Source organism: Tupaia chinensis, unplaced genomic scaffold (assembly GCF_000334495.1).
Source record: "Tupaia chinensis unplaced genomic scaffold, TupChi_1.0 Scaffold000048_1, whole genome shotgun sequence".
In the NCBI taxonomy this organism is placed as follows: Eukaryota; Metazoa; Chordata; class Mammalia; order Scandentia; family Tupaiidae; genus Tupaia; species Tupaia belangeri.
In genome coordinates this window covers 2,132,790-2,157,321 of record NW_006159506.1, presented here as the reverse complement: position 1 = coordinate 2,157,321, position 24,532 = coordinate 2,132,790, and the positions used below count along the sequence as shown (strand labels likewise).

General features: G+C 43.2%; 1 protein-coding gene across 4 annotated transcripts in view; it reads left to right on the top strand.

Annotated features, from left to right (window-relative positions):
- HIVEP1 (HIVEP zinc finger 1) overlaps positions 1-24,532 on the top strand; it is a 158,830-nt gene that overhangs the window by 88,904 nt on the left and 45,394 nt on the right. For all 4 annotated transcript variants that reach the window (XM_006141185.2, XM_006141183.2, XM_006141184.2 and 1 more), the window contains one exon: positions 5,608-5,661. In XM_006141185.2, coding sequence (XP_006141247.1) covers positions 5,608-5,661 — 54 coding nt within the window. The remainder of the gene's footprint in view (positions 1-5,607; positions 5,662-24,532) is intronic.

Below are 24,532 nucleotides of genomic sequence, written 5' to 3'. Positions count from 1 at the left end.
GCTCTGGGCTGGGGACCTCAGGGAAGGTAGCAAAGGAGCCGCAGGGAGAACAGGCAAGCTGAGTGTTGGCTGATACTTTGTTTCGGGTGTTTATTAAACTAACACTAGGTTAATATGATAAAGAATTTTCTAGTCAGTGTTGAGAGCTAATTTATATATATGTGTGTGTGTGTGTGTGTGTGTGTGTGTGTGTGTTTCATGGTAGAAGCAATCCCCAACGTTTTTGGCACCAAGGACACATTTCATGGAAGACAGTTTTTCCATGGGCCTGGGGGGCAGGGAGTGGGTAGGTTTGGGGATGATTCAAATGCATTGCATTGATTGTGCATTTTATTTCTGTTATTAGCACACTGTAATATATAATGAAATACAACTCACCATAATGTAGAATCCGTGGCAACCCTGAGCTTGTTTTCCTGCAGCAAGAGGGTCCCATCTGGGGGGCTCCTTTGAGAATCAATGCTGACAGGAGGTGGGGGGTCAGGCAGTAATCAGAGCAGTGGGGAGTGGTTAGAAGTACAGGTGTAGCCTCACTGGCTCACCTGCTATCTCACCTCCTTCGTGGGGCTCAGTTCCAGACAGACCACAGACCCATACCACGGCCCAGGGGTTGTGACCCCAGGGATAGAGAACATGCGATCCACGTGTATGGTGTGTGTGTGTTTGTGTACAGGAGAGAGAAAGAGACCCTCAGCAGGGCTTCATCGTGCCACGATTCCCTTCTCTCAGCCTTCCAGCTCCTCAAAATCTGGAGCAAGCACATGAGGAGGTGTTTCCAGGCTGACTTGGGATTCGAAACCATGGTCAGCCATGCGTTTCTGGGTGCTACTGAAACCACACACTGCCCTGCAGTTCAGTATGCTCTTCCTTGGCCACCAAGGCTGGGTCAAGGAGTTTTTTTTTTGTCCTATTGCTGTTGTTTGTTGTAATAGCTCACTTCCAAATATTGAAATATTTTGCATTCCTAGTTTAAAACGCCATTTTGGCTCTAGCCTTTGGTGTGGTGGTTGGGGTTGGTTGGGTCTCACAGGGCAGGACTGCATGTTTCTAGTCCCAAACCTAGGGGCTTGAGAAACCTCAGTGCGTCATGTCTGTGCCCAAAATCCCAAAAGGAGAGGGAAATGGAGGAGAAGGGGTTGTGGCATGACCATTCCCCATGGTCATGACCATTGTCACTTTGCCTGTCTCTCCTTCTCATTCTCTTTGTCTCTCTCTAGCATGCGCACATTGCCCTCTGGCAAGATTTAAAAAAAATAATAAACCCAATTTGATGTGGTTTTCTAATTTGGGGATATACCTTCTTAACATACTGTAGATGCTAAATCCTTGTTTATACAGATGAGGCTTGTCTGTAGTGCTGGTTTTTTCTGCTTCTTGTTTAGGCTTTGATTACCAGGATCACACCAGCTTTGTAAAACGGTTTAGAACACCTTCGTGTTATCCTGTACTTTGGAACAGTGCAGGAAATGGTTTGTTCTTTAAAAGTTGAAAGAATTGATAGTAAAACTGTCAGGGCCTGGAACGTTAAAAACAGTTTATTCTTTGTTTCTCTGCGGCGACTTTCTCAGTTTTGTCTGTGGAGGTTATTCTGGCCACATCATTTTCCTGGGCCAATTTGAGTAATTGTATGGTTTTCTGGAATTCCTACTAGTTCTTCACAATTTTCAGATTCATTACCACAGAGTGGAGTCTCCGACTCTTCCCACTTACTTCCCACGGTGCCTTTTCAGTTTGAAATAAGCAGCGCTAGTCCGGATGATCATTTTCAGCACGGTTGTGGTTTATTGTCAGAAACATGTCAGCAGCTGTTTGAGATGTGGAACCTGTAAGGGGGAAAAGGTGGCTTGTAAAGTAGGCGTACTCGGTTGATTTAGTAGTGAAGACTGAGACTAATCCTCACGTAGAAGAGCATGTGTCAAGGGTCCTGTGTGCTGGGTACAACTTGCATTACGGCCTGCTCCTGGATGCGGTGTCCCTGAGAGCCGTAACTGCAGGGACAGGAGGAGGAAGGACCTTACGCTGACGCATAATGAGAGGAAGTGGGAGTTCGGCTTCATTCCTCAGTAAAAATAGCACGGTCACATATGGCGATCCTTTGATCAGATGGTCCCTCCTTCAGTAAACAGCAGTGCCTTTTGCAGTTCAGCAGAACCTATTTCATAAAATTCTGCTGCTCTGTGTCTCCCAGGCTACACAAGGGAAATGGAGGAGAAGGGGTTGTGGCATGACCATTCCCCATGGTCATGACCATTGTCACTTTGCCTGTCTCTCCTTCTCATTCTCTTTGTCTCTCTCTAGCATGCGCACATTGCCCTCTGGCAAGATTTAAAAAAAATAATAAACCCAATTTGATGTGGTTTTCTAATTTGGGGATATACCTTCTTAACATACTGTAGATGCTAAATCCTTGTTTATACAGATGAGGCTTGTCTGTAGTGCTGGTTTTTTCTGCTTCTTGTTTAGGCTTTGATTACCAGGATCACACCAGCTTTGTAAAACGGTTTAGAACACCTTCGTGTTATCCTGTACTTTGGAACAGTGCAGGAAATGGTTTGTTCTTTAAAAGTTGAAAGAATTGATAGTAAAACTGTCAGGGCCTGGAACGTTAAAAACAGTTTATTCTTTGTTTCTCTGCGGCGACTTTCTCAGTTTTGTCTGTGGAGGTTATTCTGGCCACATCATTTTCCTGGGCCAATTTGAGTAATTGTATGGTTTTCTGGAATTCCTACTAGTTCTTCACAATTTTCAGATTCATTACCACAGAGTGGAGTCTCCGACTCTTCCCACTTACTTCCCACGGTGCCTTTTCAGTTTGAAATAAGCAGCGCTAGTCCGGATGATCATTTTCAGCACGGTTGTGGTTTATTGTCAGAAACATGTCAGCAGCTGTTTGAGATGTGGAACCTGTAAGGGGGAAAAGGTGGCTTGTAAAGTAGGCGTACTCGGTTGATTTAGTAGTGAAGACTGAGACTAATCCTCACGTAGAAGAGCATGTGTCAAGGGTCCTGTGTGCTGGGTACAACTTGCATTACGGCCTGCTCCTGGATGCGGTGTCCCTGAGAGCCGTAACTGCAGGGACAGGAGGAGGAAGGACCTTACGCTGACGCATAATGAGAGGAAGTGGGAGTTCGGCTTCATTCCTCAGTAAAAATAGCACGGTCACATATGGCGATCCTTTGATCAGATGGTCCCTCCTTCAGTAAACAGCAGTGCTTTTTGCAGTTCAGCAGAACCTATTTCATAAAATTCTGCTGCTCTGTGTCTCCCAGGCTACACAAGAGGGGAGGATGGATGGGCTTTAGAGCAGAGACCGCGTGGTTCCTGCGGAACGGTGAGAGGAGGATAAGCCAACACGATGGAAGTTGAAACGCCTTACTCTTTGGTAGATCGAATAGTTAATGTGAGTGCTTTCGGTGTGCTGAGAGTTTTCCATGTGTTGAAGTCATTTATGATGTTAAATGTGACCGAATGTTGGATTCTTTTATTTTGAATGTTGGATTCTTAAGTGAATCCTCCAGGAGCAATTTCCAGTGTATGCGTAGGTGCCATTTTTGTTTGTTTTTTTTCAGACTGTGTTCATGCTTCTCTGTCGCTTGGCTGGCCATCAGTGGTGTCTGTATGATCAGTAAACCCCTAGCTCACGCTTACTTCATGATTACTAACAACCATGAGATCTGTAAGACGGGTTCCACACACGAGGTTTAGTGAGTGCACAGGAGATGGTGAGGGACCCTGAACAAGGGTGTCGGGCAGGGTTTTCTAGAGAGGCGGCATCTCGGAGGGGATGGCATGGGAAGGACCTTCTGGGAAGAGGAAGGAGTGGCTGGTGGTCAGTATTTGGTAGAGCCTGGCCTCACCTGGGCTGTCTCTGTCGAGGACAAGGGAGTAGGAAGTGTGGGGAGGTTACTAGGGTCGTTGGAAAAGTTGTGACATGTTTTTGCATAGAAAAACAGAAAGATACTCCATGACTTTTCTGACAGCCCAGTGTATGACAAAGGACCTCCTTCAACCACACAGATCAATATGCAATGGAAGGCAGTTTGGACCTTCCGTGAATTGGAGCTTCTTTGAATTTCGGACTTTTCTGGCCCGATGAAGAAGGAGGCAGGTGGACAGATTCAGAAGGGCTATGGTGGGGTGTGTGCCTGTTGTGAATTTGGGTTGTATACTATATAGTGATTATACCTTCCACAGCCAGTGGTAGTAGTTTAGCAATGGAGACAATTCCAGAGCTGGTGGTATATGCCAGAAGGGAGAGGCTTATTATCTTCACGGCCAGCGATATTTTGAAGGCATTTATCTAAACTGTTTTCTTGGGCTAACTGAAATGTTACACGCAGGGTCTTCAAAATGTTCATGGAGGGACCAGCAAATAGCGTTACTGTTACTTTGCTGGACTCCCACATAGTTGACTGCGGTTTGAGCCCTAGACCCAGTGACTTAACACTCACCCTGGACAGGCATGCATGTGTGCCCAAAATCCCAGAAGAGAATGGAAGAGAAGGGACTGTGGTGTGGCCATGCCCCCTCAGGGTGATTTCTCAGTTTCTTCTCTTTGTCTTTTTCTGTCTGGTGAGCACACACACCTATAGTAAAATCTCTCAAAAAAAAAAAGTTTACAGAAAATGTGTGTTATGAAAAACTGAATGAATTTCAAGGGGTTTTTTTTTGCATGAAAATAAGCTCATAGTGTAATTTTTTCATGATCTTTTTGAAGCTCATTCATATATTTATTGGTATGCTCTTAATTCTAAAATCTTATTCTGAGAATTTTGTGCCTTTCAGCATTGCCATAAGTACATAGGACTAATGTAGTATCTTGGAGTTGGTTGCTGTTGTAGGAATCAGATATGTGTGTTTTTATAAACTGTAAATTAATTGTTAACAAAGTAGAGAATTATGTATTTGCAAACCATTGTACCCAGAGCCTCAGATGGAAAAATGGCAGGCCCTGGACCCACACCCGACTCCTTCTCTTGTTCATTCCTGAGACAGCCCTCCTGTTGTGGTAGTTACTGCTTGTAGGTTACACCCATCTTCCAAACCTGCGAGTGTAGACAGCCGTTCTGCCAGCAGTCAGTCTCAGTGGTCCCTCTCTAATACGGTGTCCTGTGCCCACACTTCATGGATGCTGTCATGCTTCTCTGCAGCTCACGCCCTCTTTGCTCCTCATCCCCTTTGCTGTGCCTTCAGGTCGTCCTCGATCTTCACTTAGGTGTGTTGCTAGGCTAGTAGGGACCTGTTACACCACTAATCAAACCCCCGTTGGGCCCTTCATATGTAAAGAAAGGATTATTTTTAGATACTTTTATTAGACAATTTTTAAGCTACAGTTGAGTATTTCAAGTGCACTAATTATTTTAAGCATTATGAAAACATTAATTGGAAGTAGCTATTGTGACTAAGAAGCATTTAAAATTATAACAATAAATTTGAAAGGGAATATATATTTTCTTTAACAGGTTACATACATTTATAAATAAATTCATTCAACAAATATTTATCAGTGTGTGTCCAGCACTGTTTCTAAATAGTGTATTTGCTTTATTGTATTCTTATTTGTCTGTGGTAAAGTGACTTACAAAATTTTCTTTTTTTTTTTTCTAGATAAAATTGAAGAAGCACAAAAAGAACTTAATGGGGCAGAAGTTTCAAAAAAAGGTAAATTTAAATCTGCACAAATATACTTTCTTATTCCCGCAGAGATGTCTGTACAGACATCTCCATTTGTAGCCTTCCTAAATCAGTGTAAACTTATCACAAAGTTAGGAATCACTTTAAACCAATTGATGCCTGAAATTTTATTAACTTTGCTTTATGAAATGTATTAGCTCTATGGTATATTCTCTAATAATTTCCCCCATGTTTATACTGAGTTGTCAGAAAAGCTGTGATGCATTTTTGAATAGAAAAACAGAACAAATAAGTCATGACTTTTCCAACTACCCGACAGATTGCTGTTAGGAATGGGAAAGGTTGTTGCTGCTCTTTTGAAAATCCTGTTTGCGAGACTGTCCTGTAGCAGGAGAGCAGGCTGTGTTGGCCGTGCTCACGCTCGTGTGCAACGCGAGTGTCCTGTGAACAGCATCGTCTTTGGAGTGCCAAAAGCTCAGGACACCTGAAACGGCTTGAATGCCAACCAGTATAGAGGAGTTGAATATACTGTAGTACTTTAATGTACACATGTATATTTTTTAGAGAGATTTTTGCTATAGGGTACGTGTGCTTGCTGGAGAGACAGAGAGACAGAAAGCAAGAAATCATTCCCCCTTGGAGACCAGCAGTTAGCAAGAATTGACACAGGGAGACCAGCAGATGGTGTAATGGTTTTGTTCCTGGACTCCCATATAGTCGACTGTGGTTTGAGTCCCGGACCCGGTGGCTTAAATTCACGCCAGGTGCGTGTGTGTGCGTGCCCAAGATCCTGAGAGGAGAATGGAGGAGAAGGGATTGCGGCGTGGCCATACCCCCTGGGGGGTGATTTCTTGCTTTCTATCTTTCTGTCTCTGTCTGTCTGTCTGGCGAGCACACACACTATAGAAAAAAAAAAAAAAAAACAACTCACCAAAAAAAAAAACCAAAAAGAAATCATTCCCCCAGTGAGGATGACTGTGCTACAGTCCTTTCTCCTCAGTTCTCCTTTTGGGATCTTTGGCATGCACACTCACACGCCCGGTGTGAGTTTTAAGCCACTGGGTCTGGGATGCGAACCTCGGTCGACTACGTGGGAGTCCAGCGACATAGCCATTATGCTAACTGCTGGTTCCCTCTTTCCTTTTAAAAATATATTTGAAATCTCATTCAATTATTGAATAGATAACTTTGGGGAAATAATTTCCTGCTGTCCCAGTCCTCCATCTCTTAGACCAACCTGTGAAGCCTACATTTTGGGGGGATTAGTCTTAATGTGTGGGCTCTTTAGAAAGTACATGGAAAATGAGTAGTTTGGAAAAGCTATCAATGGGTTTCAAAACTTTCGGCATCATGGGGCCAGCACTTAGCGTAATGGCTATGTCACTGAACTCCCATGTAGCTGACTACGGTTCAAGTCCTGGAGCTGGTGGCTTAAACTCACGCCAGGCGCGTGTGCGTGCGTACCCAAGATCCCTAGAGGAGAATGGAGAAGGGATTGCAGCATGGCCATCCCCCCTGGGGGGTGATTTCTCATTTTCTATCTCTCTGTCTCTCTTTGTCTTTGTGGCAAGCGCATGCACCCTATAGCAAAACCTCTTTAAAAAAAAAAAATCTTTTGGCCTCCTAATCAACTCATGCTTTAATTGCATTTCCTCACAAGTATTTGTGGGAAATACTCTTGTCCTCTTGCATTTGTGTGGTCACGCCAACATCCCTAAAGTGTCTCCCTTCTTCTCCAGCCCAGCCTCCTTCCATGGGAACTCTGGAAGGTCTCTGTCAGAACTGACCCTTTAATGACATTCTTGCAGAAAAGCATGAGTAGAAAGAGAAGTTGCCCCAGCCATGCAGCCCCTTCCAAAGGTTATCTGAGAATTCTCTCCCCAGCCATGGAGGACACTCGAGTTATAAGAGGCCTTACTCTTTAAACTTCCTTTGTCATCATCAGCCTTTTTAACATCTAGTCACGATTTAAAGCTGCTTCAAGTAGCAAAATAAATGTGAGCTTGTCTTCCTTTTCCTTCTTACTCCTGTGGCAAAGAGTTTTCAGAACCAAATGTCTGATAGGAAGGAGGAAATGGAACAAAGGTTCTAGGAAAAGAAATTGGATAATGAGGTTCAGAATAATTGAGGGGGCTCCAGTTGGCAGGCTACACTTATTTAAGACTTCGCATGAATACCAAGCAAGCATTGTTCTGCGCCTCCACTGCTTGGGATTACTACTGGCTTTCATTTTTACACACAAATTCTGGAGAAATTAAAATAGTTTTTCTTCCAAATATAAGTAAAGAATAATATCAGTTCCTTTTTTAACAGCATGAAAAAAGTCTTTGATAACAAACATGTTGTCGTTTTAAAAATCTTTTCTTTCTGAATTACCTATTTTTTTAAGGAAATTCATTTCTTCAAAGATACACTTTAAAAATAGTCATGTATCATTTTTAGATTTCAACGAGTCCGTATGATAGATCACTTTTTCACTATTCTGACTTGCTTTTAGTCTTTTTTTTACTTTGACAGTTTGGCCGAATTTTTTTCTTCTTTTTGGTTAAACACTGTTAATGCTTTGTCTCCATTGACGCTTCTGTGGTCCTTGGCTCAAATGAGGTCTTTTTTCCAGGGGCAAGTAACTAAATCATAGCCAGAAGTTACAGCAAAAAAGTTTTTGCTCATTAATAGATCTTCTTTAATTTTTAATGTATATATTTGGGTTGTCCAATAGGGCACATGCACTTGCCAGAGAGAGAGTGAGAGAAACAGACAGAGACAGAGAGAGGGAAAGTGAGAAATCACCTTCCAGGGGGCACGCATGCAGAGATGCCTGGCATGAGTATCAAGCCACGGGACTTGAACCATGGTTGGCCATGTGGGAGTCCAGTACCTTCACTGCCACCTGCTGGTCTCAGCATTAATAGATTTTTAAATGTTCCTTTTTTTTTTTTTTTTTTTAATAACAGTTTAAGGAAGGAGAAATCTGTTTAGTATACTAAGTAACATAGAAACTGGCTTCGTTTATCATATACCAACAGAATAAAAAAGCTCACTTTCATTACTTTATTCACTTTTTCTGCTTGTGAATGAATCAGATGGTTTTCATTTGGTTTGTTTTGTTTTAATCCGTTTAATTTTAATCAGGATAGATAGAAGCATTCAGCATTCACACAGTTCTTCGTACTGTCATTATATTCTTCTTTACAGTTCTGTCTACTTATTCTGAACACGCAGTGTGCTTGACACTATTTTTAAAAATTATTGAACGGGATTTAAATAAAATAGTAACTCTCACAGATGTGGTAATGGAATGTGAATAAGCCGAGAAGAAATAAATAGATCAATTAAGAGAGCTTTATGTGCTATTCTTGAATAAGCTTTAATATTTTGTTTTAATTTGTTATCATATACTGTTTGACACTTAAATTAATATCTGTAACATATTAAATTATAAAGCGTAACCGTAGTATGGTAAGCTCTGGTTCTAGCACCCAGGGAAGGAACTGGCCTGTTGCCAGTACCGTTCTGCCTGTTTTATTCCACCATCTCTTCTGCAGAGGTGTTTACTATCCTCAGTTTGTGTTGGTCTTTTTTCAGTGGGGCCAGTAGGTGGCATGGTGGTTAAGGCACTGGATCTCATATGACTGACTCTGTGGTTCAAGTCTTGAACCCGGCAGCTTGAAAAACATGCTGGGCACGTGTGCATGCATGCCCAAAATTCCAAGAGGAGAATAGAGGGGAAAGGATTATGGTATGGCCCACATCTGGGGGGAAGGGGTTGATTTCTCACTTTTCCTCTCTCCTTCTCTCAATCTTTCTCTGCCTCTCTCTGGCAAGCACACACACTCTATAGCAAAAGTATAAGAATAATAATGATATACAAGCTTTTATCCCCTGAACAATGTGTTTTAGTTTTACCTGTATTTGACTATAAAAAATGAAATGTTATGTAGTCTTTGTAACTTTTGTTCATTCAGCATCATTTGTAAGATTCATCCTTATTGTTCCATGTACCTTCTTTTCATTGCTTAATAACATTCCGTGGCACTAAGTGATGTGTTTGTCTATTCTTCTGCTGATGAATTCGAGTTACTTTTACTGTTTTTGCTCTTACAGACAGTGCAGCTATGAATATTTTTATACCCTCATGCCCATGTGTGATCTTTCTAGGGAATGTGGGTATTCTGCTTTGCAAAATGATGCTAAATTGTTTTCCAACGTTTTTTGGTTTATTTTTTTATGCCAGAGGGTGTGTGTGCATGCAAGAGAGAGAACTTCTGTTCTTTATTATCTTCTCCCTCTTTTTCTTTGGGTTTATTCTGTCACATTTTTTAAGTTGAGAAATTGGCTCGCTCATTTTTAAGCCTTTGTCTCTGTTGGAATCACTTAAAGTTACTAATTTCCCTCTATTGCTTTAGATTCATCATACAAAAGTTTATATTTGCTAGTTTCATTAATTTCTATGATGGTTTCTTCTTAAAATCCCCTTGTTAAAATGTTTTTTCTTCTACGTGGATGAGATGAGATTTTATTTACTTACATTTAGTGGTTTATGTCTTAAGTACATTAGGATATTTTTTCAGAAAACCATTCAGCTATCTAAAATGACATTCCCTCTGTTTCTGAATACTGTCTAATCAGAATTTACAGTGTTCTACCAAGACAGTCCCAGGTTTTATTTAGAATTTTATACATTTAGTCTAGGTTTTGTTTAAAAATTCATAAATCACCAGTTTGCAAAGATGAAAAAGCTGAAGTGGACAGACATTAAATGACCTTACCCATAGGAGTGCAACCAGAAAGTGTCTGGGGGAGGATTTGAACCCAGATCTTGGGTTGTGCCACCCTAATATTATGCCCAGCGTAGCTTGATCAGAGCTGTGTGCTGCTGAAGGTTGAATCCCTAGAAGAGTTTTTCCTGCTCTGAATTTTCCTTTTGAGTGATGAGATTATGATAGCAGTCACCTCCAGAAATGTTGTGGCAATTCAGGAAAAATAGTTGGGATTTAGACAATGTCACTAGAGAACGCTGAGGGTTTTAGGTCAGCTTGCATTGCATCATAATTTCCTTTACATTACTCTGTCTCAAACAACAACAAACGCCTGTAATTGCCACCGACATCACCAGCAATTTCTTGTTGGTAGCAGTGGTCTCACTTGACATTGTATACTCCAGCCCCAGAAGGCTTCTATGTAAGAAATACTTCCTGAAGTACTTTAGTCTTGTATTTTACCACGTGTATGAAAGTCACAGGGCCCAAGCATGTATGAGCAGTTTGTATGGGCTAAGAGACATCGTAAGGAGGTCTGAACCATTGGGTTGTCAGAAATTCAGGACACGTTTTTGATAGGAAAATAGGTCATGATCTACCGATGACCTAATAGTAATAAGTGAACGATGTTCAAACTAGTGCTGAAGAGTCAGTTGATCGGTGGGATTTTTTGTTAACACAGGTATGACTTATGCCCTGGAGTACCCTTCTGTTACCTGAGGAAGCTGGTGGAACCTTATATTCCTGTGTAAAACTGGACTGCATGGGCCAGCAGGTGGCAGAGTAGTTAAGGTGCCGGACTCCCCTGTGGTCCACTGCAGTTCGAGTCCAGGTCTCGAAGGCTTGAAACTCACATTGGGTGCATATGTGTGCATGCCCAAAATCCCAAGAGGAGAATGGGAGAAACAGGATTGGGATGTAGCCATGCCCACTGGAGTGTGATTTTTTGCTTCCTGTCTCTCTCTGGCCAGTGTATGTACCCTATAACAAAAATCTCTCTCAGGAAAAACAAAAAATAAAATAATAGACTGTGTAAACTGGAAGTGAGAATGATAGAAAACTAGATGGTGAATCTAATTAGTGAGTATATGAGAAAGCTACAGTTTGCTCACCAACCGTCCTCCACTGTGGTTTTTAAAATGCTCCTTAATGATATGAATGAGTTTTCAAGGAGTGAGAAATACAGTGACTCTCATTTTTTAATGTTTTAAATACCACTAATGATATTTTTTAAATGAAGGCTTTAGATTAATATTTTATGCTAATAAAGCTATGCCTTATTGCCAGTGCCATTCCCTCCCTTAGAAATACTGGTTAGTGTAGTAAGAAAATACAAGAGCATATTCTTCTAGCTAGGAGTGACAGCGTCCTTCTCCTGTAAGACTAAAATTTAGGTGACATAATAAAAAAAAAATTGGACAGATTTTATTAAATTATAATCAGTAATGGTTGAACAAAGTAAGATTAAAATGTTTTAAAACAGACTGGGAGAATGTATGTGCAATAAAAGGAAACTGGATGGGATTAGTTCCAGTCTTATAAACTTGGTGGGATATTCACAATTCACTAAGTGAAAGTCTAGGTTGATGCAGCTAGAGGAAACACTTGTGTAATACCTTAGTGTGAAATGTCTATGGAGTAATTTTTAAGGAATGCATTCTATTATTTTAGTATTATTTGATGCTAACTTGTTCAGTATATATTTTTGACAAATTATAGTCTTTGGATTTATAAATTAATTATTAGAGAATAATAATGAATTTTAATGATAAGTCTTAATGGAGATTTATTTTAAATAACAATACAAATCCTACTCTCTGAATGTTAAATGAGGTTAAAAATTCATTAGTTTTCCCCATAAAGTTGTTAGTTCTTTCATTTATTCAATGTACTTGCATTATGCCTAGCTGTTCTTTGTATTATGCTTAGCCATTCTTTTTAACTATGGAAAACGGGAAAGAAAAAGTCTAAATCCTGAAGGAACCCACAAGCTGTAACCTAGCCCATGCCCGAATTATCATCAAGTCCGAATTGGTAGACTAAACGTGCATGACATTGTATATCTCCTGGCAGCAATGCCTAATTTCCCTTGAAAACAGCAACAGATTTTCCGTTTTGTAGAAAAGAAAGTCATCTCCTTCTTCTTTTAATAGTATATCATTTAGATTTTCAAATTTGAATATTCAGGTCCCATGAAATATCCTCTGATAGACAGTAAATGCCAAGTACTGAAATGACAGAAAAAGCGATGTTGTTTTAATGGCCCGTGCTATGTGTGTAAGTTAAAAGTGTCACGTGTCAACCCTGCCAATATTTGGGGACTTAAAAATGCCAAATCCCAAGAGAGCATTGCCATTCAGTTAGACTATACCAGCTTTGTGAAAGATGATTTGCATCATGATATAAACAAACCATTTTTAGTACATTGGTTCAAAATACATGTTTTTAAGTGCTCTATCCTCCCTGTGTTTAAGTGCAGTGTTCTAAAAACTGCTTCCTATGGAATATGAGAAGCAAAACTTCTCAATATTTCCTAGCAGTGTTCCTGACTACCATCTGTCAGAGCACTTATTAGAGACTTAAACAGATAATGCAATTTTGATTTTATGGGATAACTCACAGAAAGTCTTGCATTCGTGTGCATTTTATAGCATATTTCATGGGCTGCAAAATGCCGTTGATTATAAGATGCACAATGATCTTATGCAACATCTAGCAAGGAGAAAAGTCACCGCCAGTTACGCTGGGGTGTGATGCTCCCACAATTGATTAGAAGATGCATCCTGATTTCAGGGAGATTAAAATATGTTTTAAAAATTTTGTCATAGAGTCTGTTGCATACATATTGATGCCTACTGCATTTTGACAAGAGAAATCAAGTGATTAAAATAATGGTGCATGGACCGGAGCTGCTTTGAAGACCGGGTCCCTGAGGGCTGGAGAGACAAAGGAGTGGGTGGATCATGCCACGTAGGTTCATTGGGGATACGTCGAATAATGATACAGGAAACAACCCAGGTTTCGGCTGTTTCTCTTCAGTTCTTAGGTAATTGGCCTCATGCCATATGCCTCTCTGTTTTCTAAATAAACAATGTCACGGGGTGACTTAAAAGGAGAGGGTGCATTGGTATTGATTTATTTAGGCCTTTCTCCAGCTTTGCTGTTGTTTTATCTGTGCAGGGCCCAAAAGTAAAAATATAAATAAATCAAAAAGCAAAAAGCAAGCTCAGATATCTATTTGCCTGTGGAGAGACTTGTTCTCTTTCTCGTGTGTCCTCAGAGAAGGCAGTGGGCCTGGTGCATGAAGCTGAAGAAGATCACTTGAGGGGAGGAAAAAATAGAAAATAAACCTGAGGGCACGGGCAGATAAATTGAAGACAGATAAAGAACTGGAGGAAGGTCTGGCAAGTAACATTTCTTTAAATTAGAAAGCAAAACAGTGGCTGAAATAACAAAGAACCATCTCACCAAAACTACGGGGTTTTCTTGCTTGTGTTTGGAGTGCGTCTTGGGGGACAGCGCTGTGCAGAAGTGTGCCACACCTTGAGGGATGCACGTCGAACTTGTGCTCTGGGTACCCAGTCTGGGTCATCACAGTGCTTCCTTCAAGAAAAGGCTGGGGAGGAGTGAAAGAAGCCACAGACTCTGGGTGAGTGGGGGAGGCAGGAGAGGACTGAGGAACACGTAAAGGATCCGGACATGTGCAGGGATGTTCACACACAGTGGGGCGAGGGGAGCGGACTGGAACCGACTGTGTTGGGAGTTCAGGACTCGCAGGAGTGGGCAGGGCCAGGGCTCGGCGAGTGTTTACCCCAGCCTGCCCTCCACCTGGCACGCAGAGCCCCGTGAATGGCTGCTTCACAAAAGCCCTTCCACACTTGGTCTCTGAGACCCTCATCCCCATGCTCCCTGCCCTTCCCCCCGCCACTGGGACACACGGTATCCTTGCAACTTCTCCGTTTCACTTTTGTCCACGATCCTGTCCCTGCGTCTACCACATTCTTAATGCATGCAGTAGGCATTTGATGACTGCAGGGGGGTCCTTCTACAAGATGCATTACGATGAAACTACCCACGGATTTCAGAATTGTTTTGCACCAAAATAGACTTGCACTTTAATTCCGTTTTCCACAAACTGAAATGTTCTCTTATTTATTGAATCAATAAACATGGTGAGTGGGGTGTGGATGAAGGTGGATTCGTTTACATAACAGGCAGGGCTGTAAAACAGTGTCTGCAGTGGCTTGCTTTTATTTCTGAAGCCTGGTTCAGTAAGAGATCCATTTCTCCTGATGCAGCCTAGATTGCATATCTGAAGGCATTTCCTCCTCTCATTGTGTTAGGTTCCCTGGTACGGTCCATACTGTACATACTGTTTGTGTGTGTCACTGTGACAAAATAAGAGCTCCATCTGTAGTAGAGACTGTGGACCCAGCCACGTGGGGCAGAAAACGGCCGCTGCTGTGCTGTGCCAGAGCTACGTGGATGGCAGGTCGCCCCGAGACGCTCCACGTGTGCACACACGCCGTGACGCTCCACGTGTGCACACGCGCCATGATCCTGGCTGGCTACACAGGGCTGGACTGGGGTGGAGAGCACAGCTTGACAAGACCCTATAAGGTGCCTTTGTTTGCTCTGTCGTGGAAGAAATTAAATAAGCAAACTTGGGGCCAGCAGGTGGTGTGGTGGTTAAGGTGCCGGATCCCATATGACCAATTGTGTAGTTCGAATCCTGGATCCAATAGCTTGAAAAATACGCTGGATGCATGTGCATGCATGCCCAAAATCCCAAAAGGAAAACGGAGAAAGGATTGGGGTGTGGCCTTCCTTCTTGAGAGGTAATTTCTCACATTTCTCCTTTTTCTGTCTTTCTCTGGTGAGCATATGTGTCTATAGAAAAAATACTAAAAATCATTTTTTAAAATAAATAATCTAAAAAAAAGACTATGGACAGGCACAAATGAATCCTTTCATATGATGTTATTTAATCATGAAGGCTAAGACAATTTTCAGTGTAGTTATTTTGTAATATCATAGCATCTTTGTTAATCTGGGTAGAAGTTGTGACATTGTGAAGACTCGATCCAGGTTTCTGAAGGCTTCACGTTATAAACAAAAGCCTTCATGGTGGAAATACTTATTGAGGAGCGTTCCCATTTTCCTGTCATGGTAAGAAACAGTTTTACCCTCATTTCCAACTTCTCTTGGTGACTTGCTCAGGGCAAGGTGGCCGAGAGGAGACGATTTATAGCATTTGCCGGAATGATGAAGTATTTCCCACCCTGGCCGAGGCTGATTCTAGGCTGCTGTTGGTCATGGCTCGTAACACCCCTGGGGATTTACTAGTAGAGCACCGCTCGGTTTTACTGTCGCCCTGCCTCATGTGGAGAAATCGCCATGGATTCAACCACAGTAGGAGTGAGACACTGTACTTGACGGGCTCTGGCCCTCATTCTAGAGATTTTTTAGGACTTAGAAGAATCACCACGGTCTCTGGAATCCTTTTCATAAAAGCAGAACACAAAGTTATAAATTTGAAAGACTTTCAGGGCTGGAAAATATGACTGCTAGGTTGTTTTCCGCATTCTACCAGGTGATTGACTTAAACCTGCAGAAATCCATGCTCATTCTTGGTTTTATGATCAGTATCGGCCATCGTGTCAGCAACATTCGGAGTTTTATCTTTTGGTTTTATACTACCTTTGTATAAACCATTTCTAAAAATACGAAATGTACGTATGTGGTAACACTTGCCATTCTGCGGCCACTTCCCCACACCTCCTGCGCTGACCTGTGGGAGCACCCAGCCTGACGCACAAAGGCACTGTGCCCGCTTTCTCTGCAAGCTCGTCAGAAGCCAGGCCGAGAGCTTACTGGAAAGGTCAACACAGAGGTTAGCGTAACAGGACACCTGCTGTAGGTATACCCTTGTCCTCTCTCTGTGTCTGTGTGGTTTGTGAGAGGCAGAGAAAGTGACTCCTGATGGGCTCTTCATGCTGCAGTCTTCCCCGGAGCCTGCAGCCAGCCAGCATCAGGGGCCTGCCTGCGCCTAGACCAGGACCCGAACCCAGAGCCCTCCAATGTGCCCCACCCCCGCACACACACCAGTGTGGCTGGACCTCTCAGTGGCGTCATTAAAAAACACAGTGGGGCCAGAAGATGGCGTAGCATTTACATGACTGAACTCCTACGTGGCCAACCACGGTTCAAGTCTTGGACCTGGTGGTTTGAAAATCCTGCCAGGCACATGTGCATGCCCAAGATCCCAGGAGGACGTTGGAGGAGAAGGGATTGCAGCATGGCCATCCCCCTAGTGGATGATTTCTCACTTTCCCTCTCACTGTCGCTGTCTTTCTCTCCAGCGAGGACATGCAAAAACCTAAGACAAAACCCTTACTAAAAAAACAAAAACAAAAACAAAAAGTATAGTTATGTAATGTTTTAATTGTAACATATTGTTGGGATATGACACACACACACACATATCTAATATGTCTCATGTCTCATTGGAATTAGAATCTGAAGCAATTCTGATAAGTTCAGATGCAAGTCCTAGCAAAACTATGGAGGAAATAACTAAACTATATAGTGAAAAAAGCATATAAGAGAAACCAGTAACGGAGAAGTAGAGGATCACACAAGACATGAGGCATATGCAGAACAGGCGGGCGTAAATCCAGCTATGTCAGTTCTAACCGTAATGTGAATGGGTTAACTAGTCCAATCGAAATGCAGAGATCATCCAAGAAGATTTAAAAATCAAGGTTCTTCTATGTGCTGTTTATTCTGAGAGTCACTTTAGATCCAGACACAAATATATTGCAAGGAGTAGGATAGAGGAATATAAGTCATGAAAATAGTGCTCATAAGCAAACCTGAGTGACTGGGGACTGTAAAATACAAAATGTTACTGGGTATAAAAGAAGGGCATTTTCTTTTTCCTTTTTTTCCCTAAACTATATTATTATGCACTCGCCAGAGAGAAAGAGAGAGACAGAGAGACAGAAAGCGAGAAATCATCCCTAGTGGGGATGGCCATGCCACATTCCCTTCTCCTCCATTCGCCTCTTGGAATCTTGGGCACACATGCACACATGCCCGATGTGAGTTTTAAGCAGCCAGGTCCAGGATTCAAACCACTGTTAGCCATGTGGGAGTCCAGTGATGTAACGTAACTATTACGCCATCTGCTGGTCCCTCCATTGTATTTTCTAACTTATTATTTTTGCTATAAAGAAGAAGACTGACATTTGTATGTTTCGGGTGGGCAGCTACCCTACAGAACTCTTCTTAGATTTCATCGATTTTCAGTGATTTCCTCAGGTTCTCTGGAAGTAAATAATACTATTTTCTTCTTTACTATAATTTACATCTTTTAAAAAAATCTTGCAGTGTGTTAGCTAGATAGAGAAGTGATTAAAAATAGCAGGGATCCTCTTGTCATAACTTCGTGCAGATTCTTCTAGGGTTTCATTTTGACTATGGCCTCTCCCCGGCATGAGGTAAATACACTGAGTTACGTTTTTCCGGTTAAGCAGTTTTGTTTAGATTTTTCTAATTTCCCTCGTGACTTCCTGTCTGTCCCGTAGGCTATTTAGACTTTTGTGGCTTAATTTCTACATAGTTGGGGATTTTTCCCTCAGGTATTTTTCCGCTCTTCATTTCTAGTTTAATTCTGTTGTGATCGGAGAGCACGTTTTATACGTTCTTCTCATGTTTTTGAACCACAGACTTTTGTTTTTAAATTTCAATGACCACCTTTTTCTCATGTCTACCCATATTAGTTTTCTATTGCTATAAAACAGATCGCCGACGACTTGGCAATTCCAAACATGAGCATTGTATTATTGGTCCGTAGGTCCGAAGCCTGACTCGGGTCTTTCTGCTCTATCGTCAAGGTGTCAAAAGGGCCGTCTGGGAACCAGCAGTTAGCGTAATGGCTATGTCGCTGGACTCCCACGTAGTCGACCGCGGTTCGTGTCCCGGACCCGGTGGCTTAAAACTCACGCCGGGCGCGTGTGCGTGCGTGCCCAAGATCCCGAGAGGAGAATGGAGGAGAAGGGATTGCGTCGTGACCATCCCCCCTGGGGGGTGATTTCTCGCTTTCTGTCTCTATGTCTCTCTCTGTCTGTCTGGCGAGCGCACGCGCCCTACAGTGAAAAATCTCTCAAAAAAAAAAGGGCCGTCTTTGTTTCTGGAGGCTAAGGAGAAGAACTCCTGTCCTGGTTCTTTCTACTCTTGTCAGAATGAAATCCCATAGCCGTAGGCCGAGTTCCCTGGGTCCTTTTTGGCCATTCCCAGCTTCTAGAAGCCACAGTGTTTTGTTTAAAGCCAGCAAAATCATGTCTTTTTCACTTCTAGTCTTTCTTCTGCCTCTTTATTTGATATCTATGACTTCAGACAGAAGAGATTCTCTCTCTTTTTTTTCCTTTTCCGTGGGGTGTGTGCACTTGCCAGAGAGAGGCAGTGAGAGAGAAAGTGAGAAATCACCCCTGCGGAGGGATAGCCACACTGTAGTCCCTCCTCCTCCATCCTGCTTACAGGATTTTGGGCATGCACGCGCCATGCCCAGCATGAATCTCAAGCTACCAGGTCTGAGACTCAGAACATGGTTGACCACCATGCCTCCTGCTAGCCCCCAGATTCTCCATTTTTAAGGGAGTGTGTGGTTAAATCTGAAGGGGTCCAGTGGTAATCTCAGGTAATCACCCCGTCTTGAGGTCTCTAACCTTGTCACAGCTGCAGAGTCCCATTCGCTGTGTAAAGACATAGTCTCACACTTCAGGGACATTTTGCAAAGCCAGTGTTGTACCTACCATTCTGCTGTATTGGACAGTAAAGCTTTATACGGTATTTATCTTTTAAAGCAGTGACTTTTTTTTTTTTTCTCTTAGAGCAATTTTTGCTATAGGGTGCATGTGCTCACCAGAGAGACAGAAAGTAAGAAATCACCCCCCAGCAGGGATGGCCACACCACAATCTCCTCCATTCTCCTCTCGGGGATTTTGGGGCACGCATACACACTACCCCGGTGTGAGTTTCAAGTCACCGAGTCCAGGACTGAACCATGGTTGGTCAGGTGGGGAATCCAGCGCCTTAGCTGCTATGCCACCTACTGGCTGAACAATTTTTTTTTTAATTATTATACAACTTGACGGCTTACGTTATGTTTTTTCTCCCTTCTGTTGAGTCCCTCCCTCCCGTCCTCCCAATGGTTACTTTTTTTTTTTTTTTTGAGAGGTTTTCACTGTAGGGCGCATGCTCTCGCCAGATAGACAGAGAGAGAGACAGAGAGTCAGAGAGCGAGAAATCACCCCCCAGGGGGGATGGTCATGCCGCAATCCCCTCTCCTCCATTCTCCTCTCGGGATCTTGGGCACGCACGCACACGCGCCCGGCGTGAGTTTTAAGCCACCGTGTCCGGGACTCGAACTGCGGTCGACTACGTGGGAGTCCAGCGACATAGCCATTATGCTAACTGCTGGTCCCCCAATGGTTACTTTTTTAAGTGATGAAAATTTAAAAAATAATTTAGAATTTCTTTTATTGCCTTCTCAGAGTCATTCACTCATATATGTGGATCTGAATTAAAGCTTTTACGATTCAGTCCAGGTCTGCTGTTAGTGAATTCTCTTAGCTTCTGTTTTTCTAAAAAAAGTCTTTGTTTAGCCTTCATTTTTGAAAGCTAAATTATTTCTTGATATAAAATTCTGAGTTGACAGTTTATTTTTTCTTTCAGTTGTGTAAAAATGTCACTCCATATTTTCTGTTGGGAGATGTGCTTTAATTTTTATCATTTGATTTTCTTAGTATATATTTTTCTTTTTTTTTTTCTTTTGCTGCTTTCAATATTTTCGCTTTATCTTTGATTTTCAGTAGCTTGAATGTGATGTATCTAGATTCTTTTTCTTCCCTCTATTTTTTTTTTAACTGCCAGAGGGTACATGTGCTCACCAGAGACACAAAGAAAGAGAGAGAAAACACCTCCTAACGGGGCATGGTCTCACTGCAGTCCCTTCTCCATTTCTCCCCCCTCTCAGGATTTGGGGCACACCTGTCTGGGATCTGTTTCAAGCTGCAGGGCTGGGATTCAAACTGTGGCCAGCCATGTAGGATCTGGCTCCCTTACCCACTAGGACATGGGGCAAGCCCTTTCTTTTTCAAATTCTCACTATTTTTTCTTACTCCTTCTTTCCTTATTCTTTCTTATTCTTATTCATCCTATTTGGGATTATTTAAGCTGTTGAATCTATAGGGTTTTTCTCATTATTTCTGGAAAATTCTTGAGCATCATTTCTGCATGCATTTCTACTGCTGTCTTTTGTTCTTCTCCCTCTGCAGTTCCAATTAACATTACGCTGTTTGTAACTGTCCTCTGGCTTTTGAGTGTGATGTTTTGGTTGTTGCTATTTATTTCTCCTGCCTTTTTCCTCACTGTGCTTCTGTTTGGGTTATTTTTACTGGCTTGCCCGTAAGTTTCTAATAGATTCCTTAGTTTTGTCAAGTCTATGAATGCGTCTACTAGGGAGCTTTCTTTATCTCTGCTGCTTTGACATTTATTTCTAGCGTTTTCATTTGATCCTTTCTCTCTGCCTAAATACCTGTTTGTCAATGCACGTTGTCTACCATTTCCTTTGGATCCTTTAGTATATTAACCATAGTTAGGTAAAAGTTCTTATCTGAGAGTTCCAACATCTGGGATAGCCCAGAGTCCGGTTGGATTGCTTGCCGTGTCTCTTGATGACTGGTGTTTTTTTTTTTTTTATGTGTGCATGCATATGTCTAGGTTTTTATTTAATACTGCTTATTAACTGTAGACCTGCCCTCAGGATCCGAAGTTCCCAATGGCTGAAATGGGAACTGCCCTGCCAGGTGGTCGGGAGGGCAGTTGAGCCAGTCTGTTCGCGAGTTGAGCTGCGTTTGGATTTTCAGTACCATGTGGCCTCTCGTTCTTTCACGTCGGCCTGCCATTTCCTGTGCTTTCAGGTGGGGCTGAGGGCCTGGAGGGCTTTTCTCAGTGGCCGTGCTCCTGCTCTGCTCTTAGCTGAGCTTGCCCTGTGGTGAGGGACCGCGCCTTTCTCCGTCTCCTTGGGAGCAGAACAGTCAGGTGTCTCTCAGTGTTGGGCTCCTCTTTGGTCCAGCCAGTCTTAGTGAGTCCCATGTTCCCACTCCTCCCCCATAACAGCTGACTCAGGTTTTATTAGGATGGGATTTGGGTCTCTAGACACTTTCCTGCCTCCCCCAGTTTCCTTTCCATCCTTCCCCAGCCACAGTGGGTTTCCGTCTATGCCGTGCAGTGAGGCCTGTACCTTTTCCCAGCAGCTTCAAACTTAAGAGTTTTGCTCCATGTACGAGAACCATTTAGGCAGGAGCTACCTGTTGCTTTAACCCGTCTGCCCGCACGGAGGGCTACTTCTCTGGTCTCCTGTCTTGTTTCCCATGTGAGCAGCTGGTACAGGTGTCTGAAAAAGAGCCCCTGGACAACTATGAGCTGCTTGGTGCCAGGCCCAGGTCCCCCAGCATGCTTGGCCCCAGCAGTGTCTGCCAGTTAAAGGTAGGAGCGCCTCACTCACCCACACAGCCGCTGCGTCTCGCTCCCGTGCTCTGCCCCGAGTGAGCCGTGCACGTGTCTCACGTTATGTGGTTACTCTGTAACCTTGGCTTTCTCAGGGACTCAAGAGAAGGAAGTTCTAGTATTTATTTATCTAGCTTCTTATTGTCAGGGTAGAAGCAACACTGTTCAAGTTTCTGCATCCTAAAGCAGATTAAACTAGTTTGAATGGATGTTAAGTGTTATTAAATAACATTCACCCTTCCTCAGAGTTGTCATCAAGTTTCTAAATTAAATTCTTAATAGGATGAATTATGTCAGTAAGTCGCCCAATATTAAGCCTATCCCTCCTTTTCTCTTCATTAGAAGGTAGACAGAAACATGTAGATGGAGCCAGCCACGGTGACACAGCAGTATGCAGCATTCTGGGACACAGACCCACTGGGAAGGCCGGACTCCTGCCCAGAGGTCTTGCCACCTCTCCAGGTGTGCACACATGCCCATGACCGGGGCTGGCTGAGGCCGGGCTGGATTACAGCATGAGGACCCTGTCGTGGACATTTCTTTCCCTTCTTCACCCTTTCCTTTTGTGGAAGAAATAAAATACATTAAAACAAATTATATAAACAGATCAGCACGACTTTGTAGATTCTTTGGAAGGAAATGGCCACAGTGGGTGGGCAGGGACAATTTCTTTAGGTGGGGGTAGAAGAATAACTTCCAGGTTCGTTGTCGCTGGGTGGGATTTGAAGGTTGAGTATTATCTGGTGACTTAAAAAGAGTTTGGAGTAGGAGGGCTCCTCAGGCTGAGATGGGAAGAACAGATCCCCCGGGCAGGAAGGAGGTGGACCAGTTGAAGCTGGGAATGTTCACCCCTGTGGCTGACATTGTGAGCAGGGGACAGGTGCAGAGGCAGGCTGAAAGGGTCGAGCTGGATGGCCATGGTGTCCTTCAGTCGTGCTAAGATGTTTGGATGGTATTCCTTGAGCAGTGGGAAGAATCTGGCAGTGGGCTGAAAGTAGCTTCCTGTTGCTTCCCATTGAATTCTGGTCTCTTCGGCTTTGTATTCGACGTTCAGAGTGACCTGCTTCCCTTACAACTTTCTGCTTGTGTGGCCTGTGCTACTAAATGGGTGAGCGAGGTTCACTTCACTGCGGTCCTTCGTGGGTGTCCTCTGCGTTTTCCTGCACATCTCGCTCATCGAAGGTTCAGGAAGGACTGTGCCCCTCCAGGCAGGTCTCAGTCAGGTGTGCTACTTCATAGGACTTCCCAGTCTCTTCCTCAATGCCATTGCAACCATTGTTCTCACATCTGTGGCCTCTGACACCTCTTTATCACGCGTCAATCTAATTGTTACCCGCCCTGAACCTTCAGTCTCATCCTCTGCTGAATGTGGCTTCCTTTGTGTGACCACCTACCACCTGCCCTAACCCTGCAGAATCCCTTCCTGCAGCTCCTCTTCCCTACCTCAGGCAGCTTGGCGTTGCTTCTCCCCGGGACGGTGGCCCTGAGCTTCAGCATGCCCTCAACTGTCAGTGCTGTGGTTTAGACCCCCAGGACCTGCTGACCTCCTACCCCGGTGACCGCTAATCCAACGACCGCTGTTCATTTTTGTCCTGTGTTTTCTGAGTGTGATCATTATTGGCCGCCTTTTTCTTAAAAGTCTAAGCCCTGGCTTTCTGAGAACGTCACATCATAAGTTTCATCTCATCTTTTTGATTCCTTCCCTACTTCTTTTCACTTCTAAACAGGCTTCTTTCCATTTTTTGTTCATTTACTTTGAATCAGGCCTCTGAGGCCAGACCTCTGCTGCCTCTGCAGCTTGTCCTCTCGGGCTCACCCTTTCTGCACTTTTGCAGGAGCTCTTGCCGTGCATTCCCAGATCTCTGCCTCTAGCCCAGACCTCTCTCTAGGGCGAGAAAAGAATGAGCACGTATACTTCATGTATCATAATTTTCATATTGCTATGTAATCTTCGTAATTATCGTAAATGGATGTGTAATGTTATGTTAAGCGGTTGTGCCATGATTAGCCTAACCATTTTCCTATTGAAAATTTCTTCTCCTGAATTGGTAGTCCCAGTTTACGATTCTACACACGTCTACCAAGGAGCTTGAGGATTCGTGGAATGGAAAGTGGATGGATTTTTTTATTTCCCCTCCTGAGCTATCCCAGTGCTCCCATATGAAAATGGAAACCTCAGCAAAATTTTTGGCAAATCTTTTACAGGCTTCTTGTTTTAAGTCAGCCAAAAGGCTCCTTGTCACTCTCCAAGTTTAGGGTAGCATTTTACTAACTCTTGTGCAAACTGTTAAAAGCGTTTTAAATAGGGGATCAGCAGTTGGCGTAATGGCTCTGTTGCTGGACTCCCATATAGTCAACCCTGGGTTTGAGTCCTAGACACAGTGGCTTAAACTCACATCGGGCATGTGTGCGTGCGTGCCCAAGATCCCGAGAGGAGAATGGAGGAGAAGGGATCACAGCATGGCCATCCTCCCTGGGGGGTGATTTTTCACTTTCTGTCTCTCCAGCGAGCAAATGCGCCCTGTAGCAAAAACCTCTCAAAATAATGATGATGATGATAATAA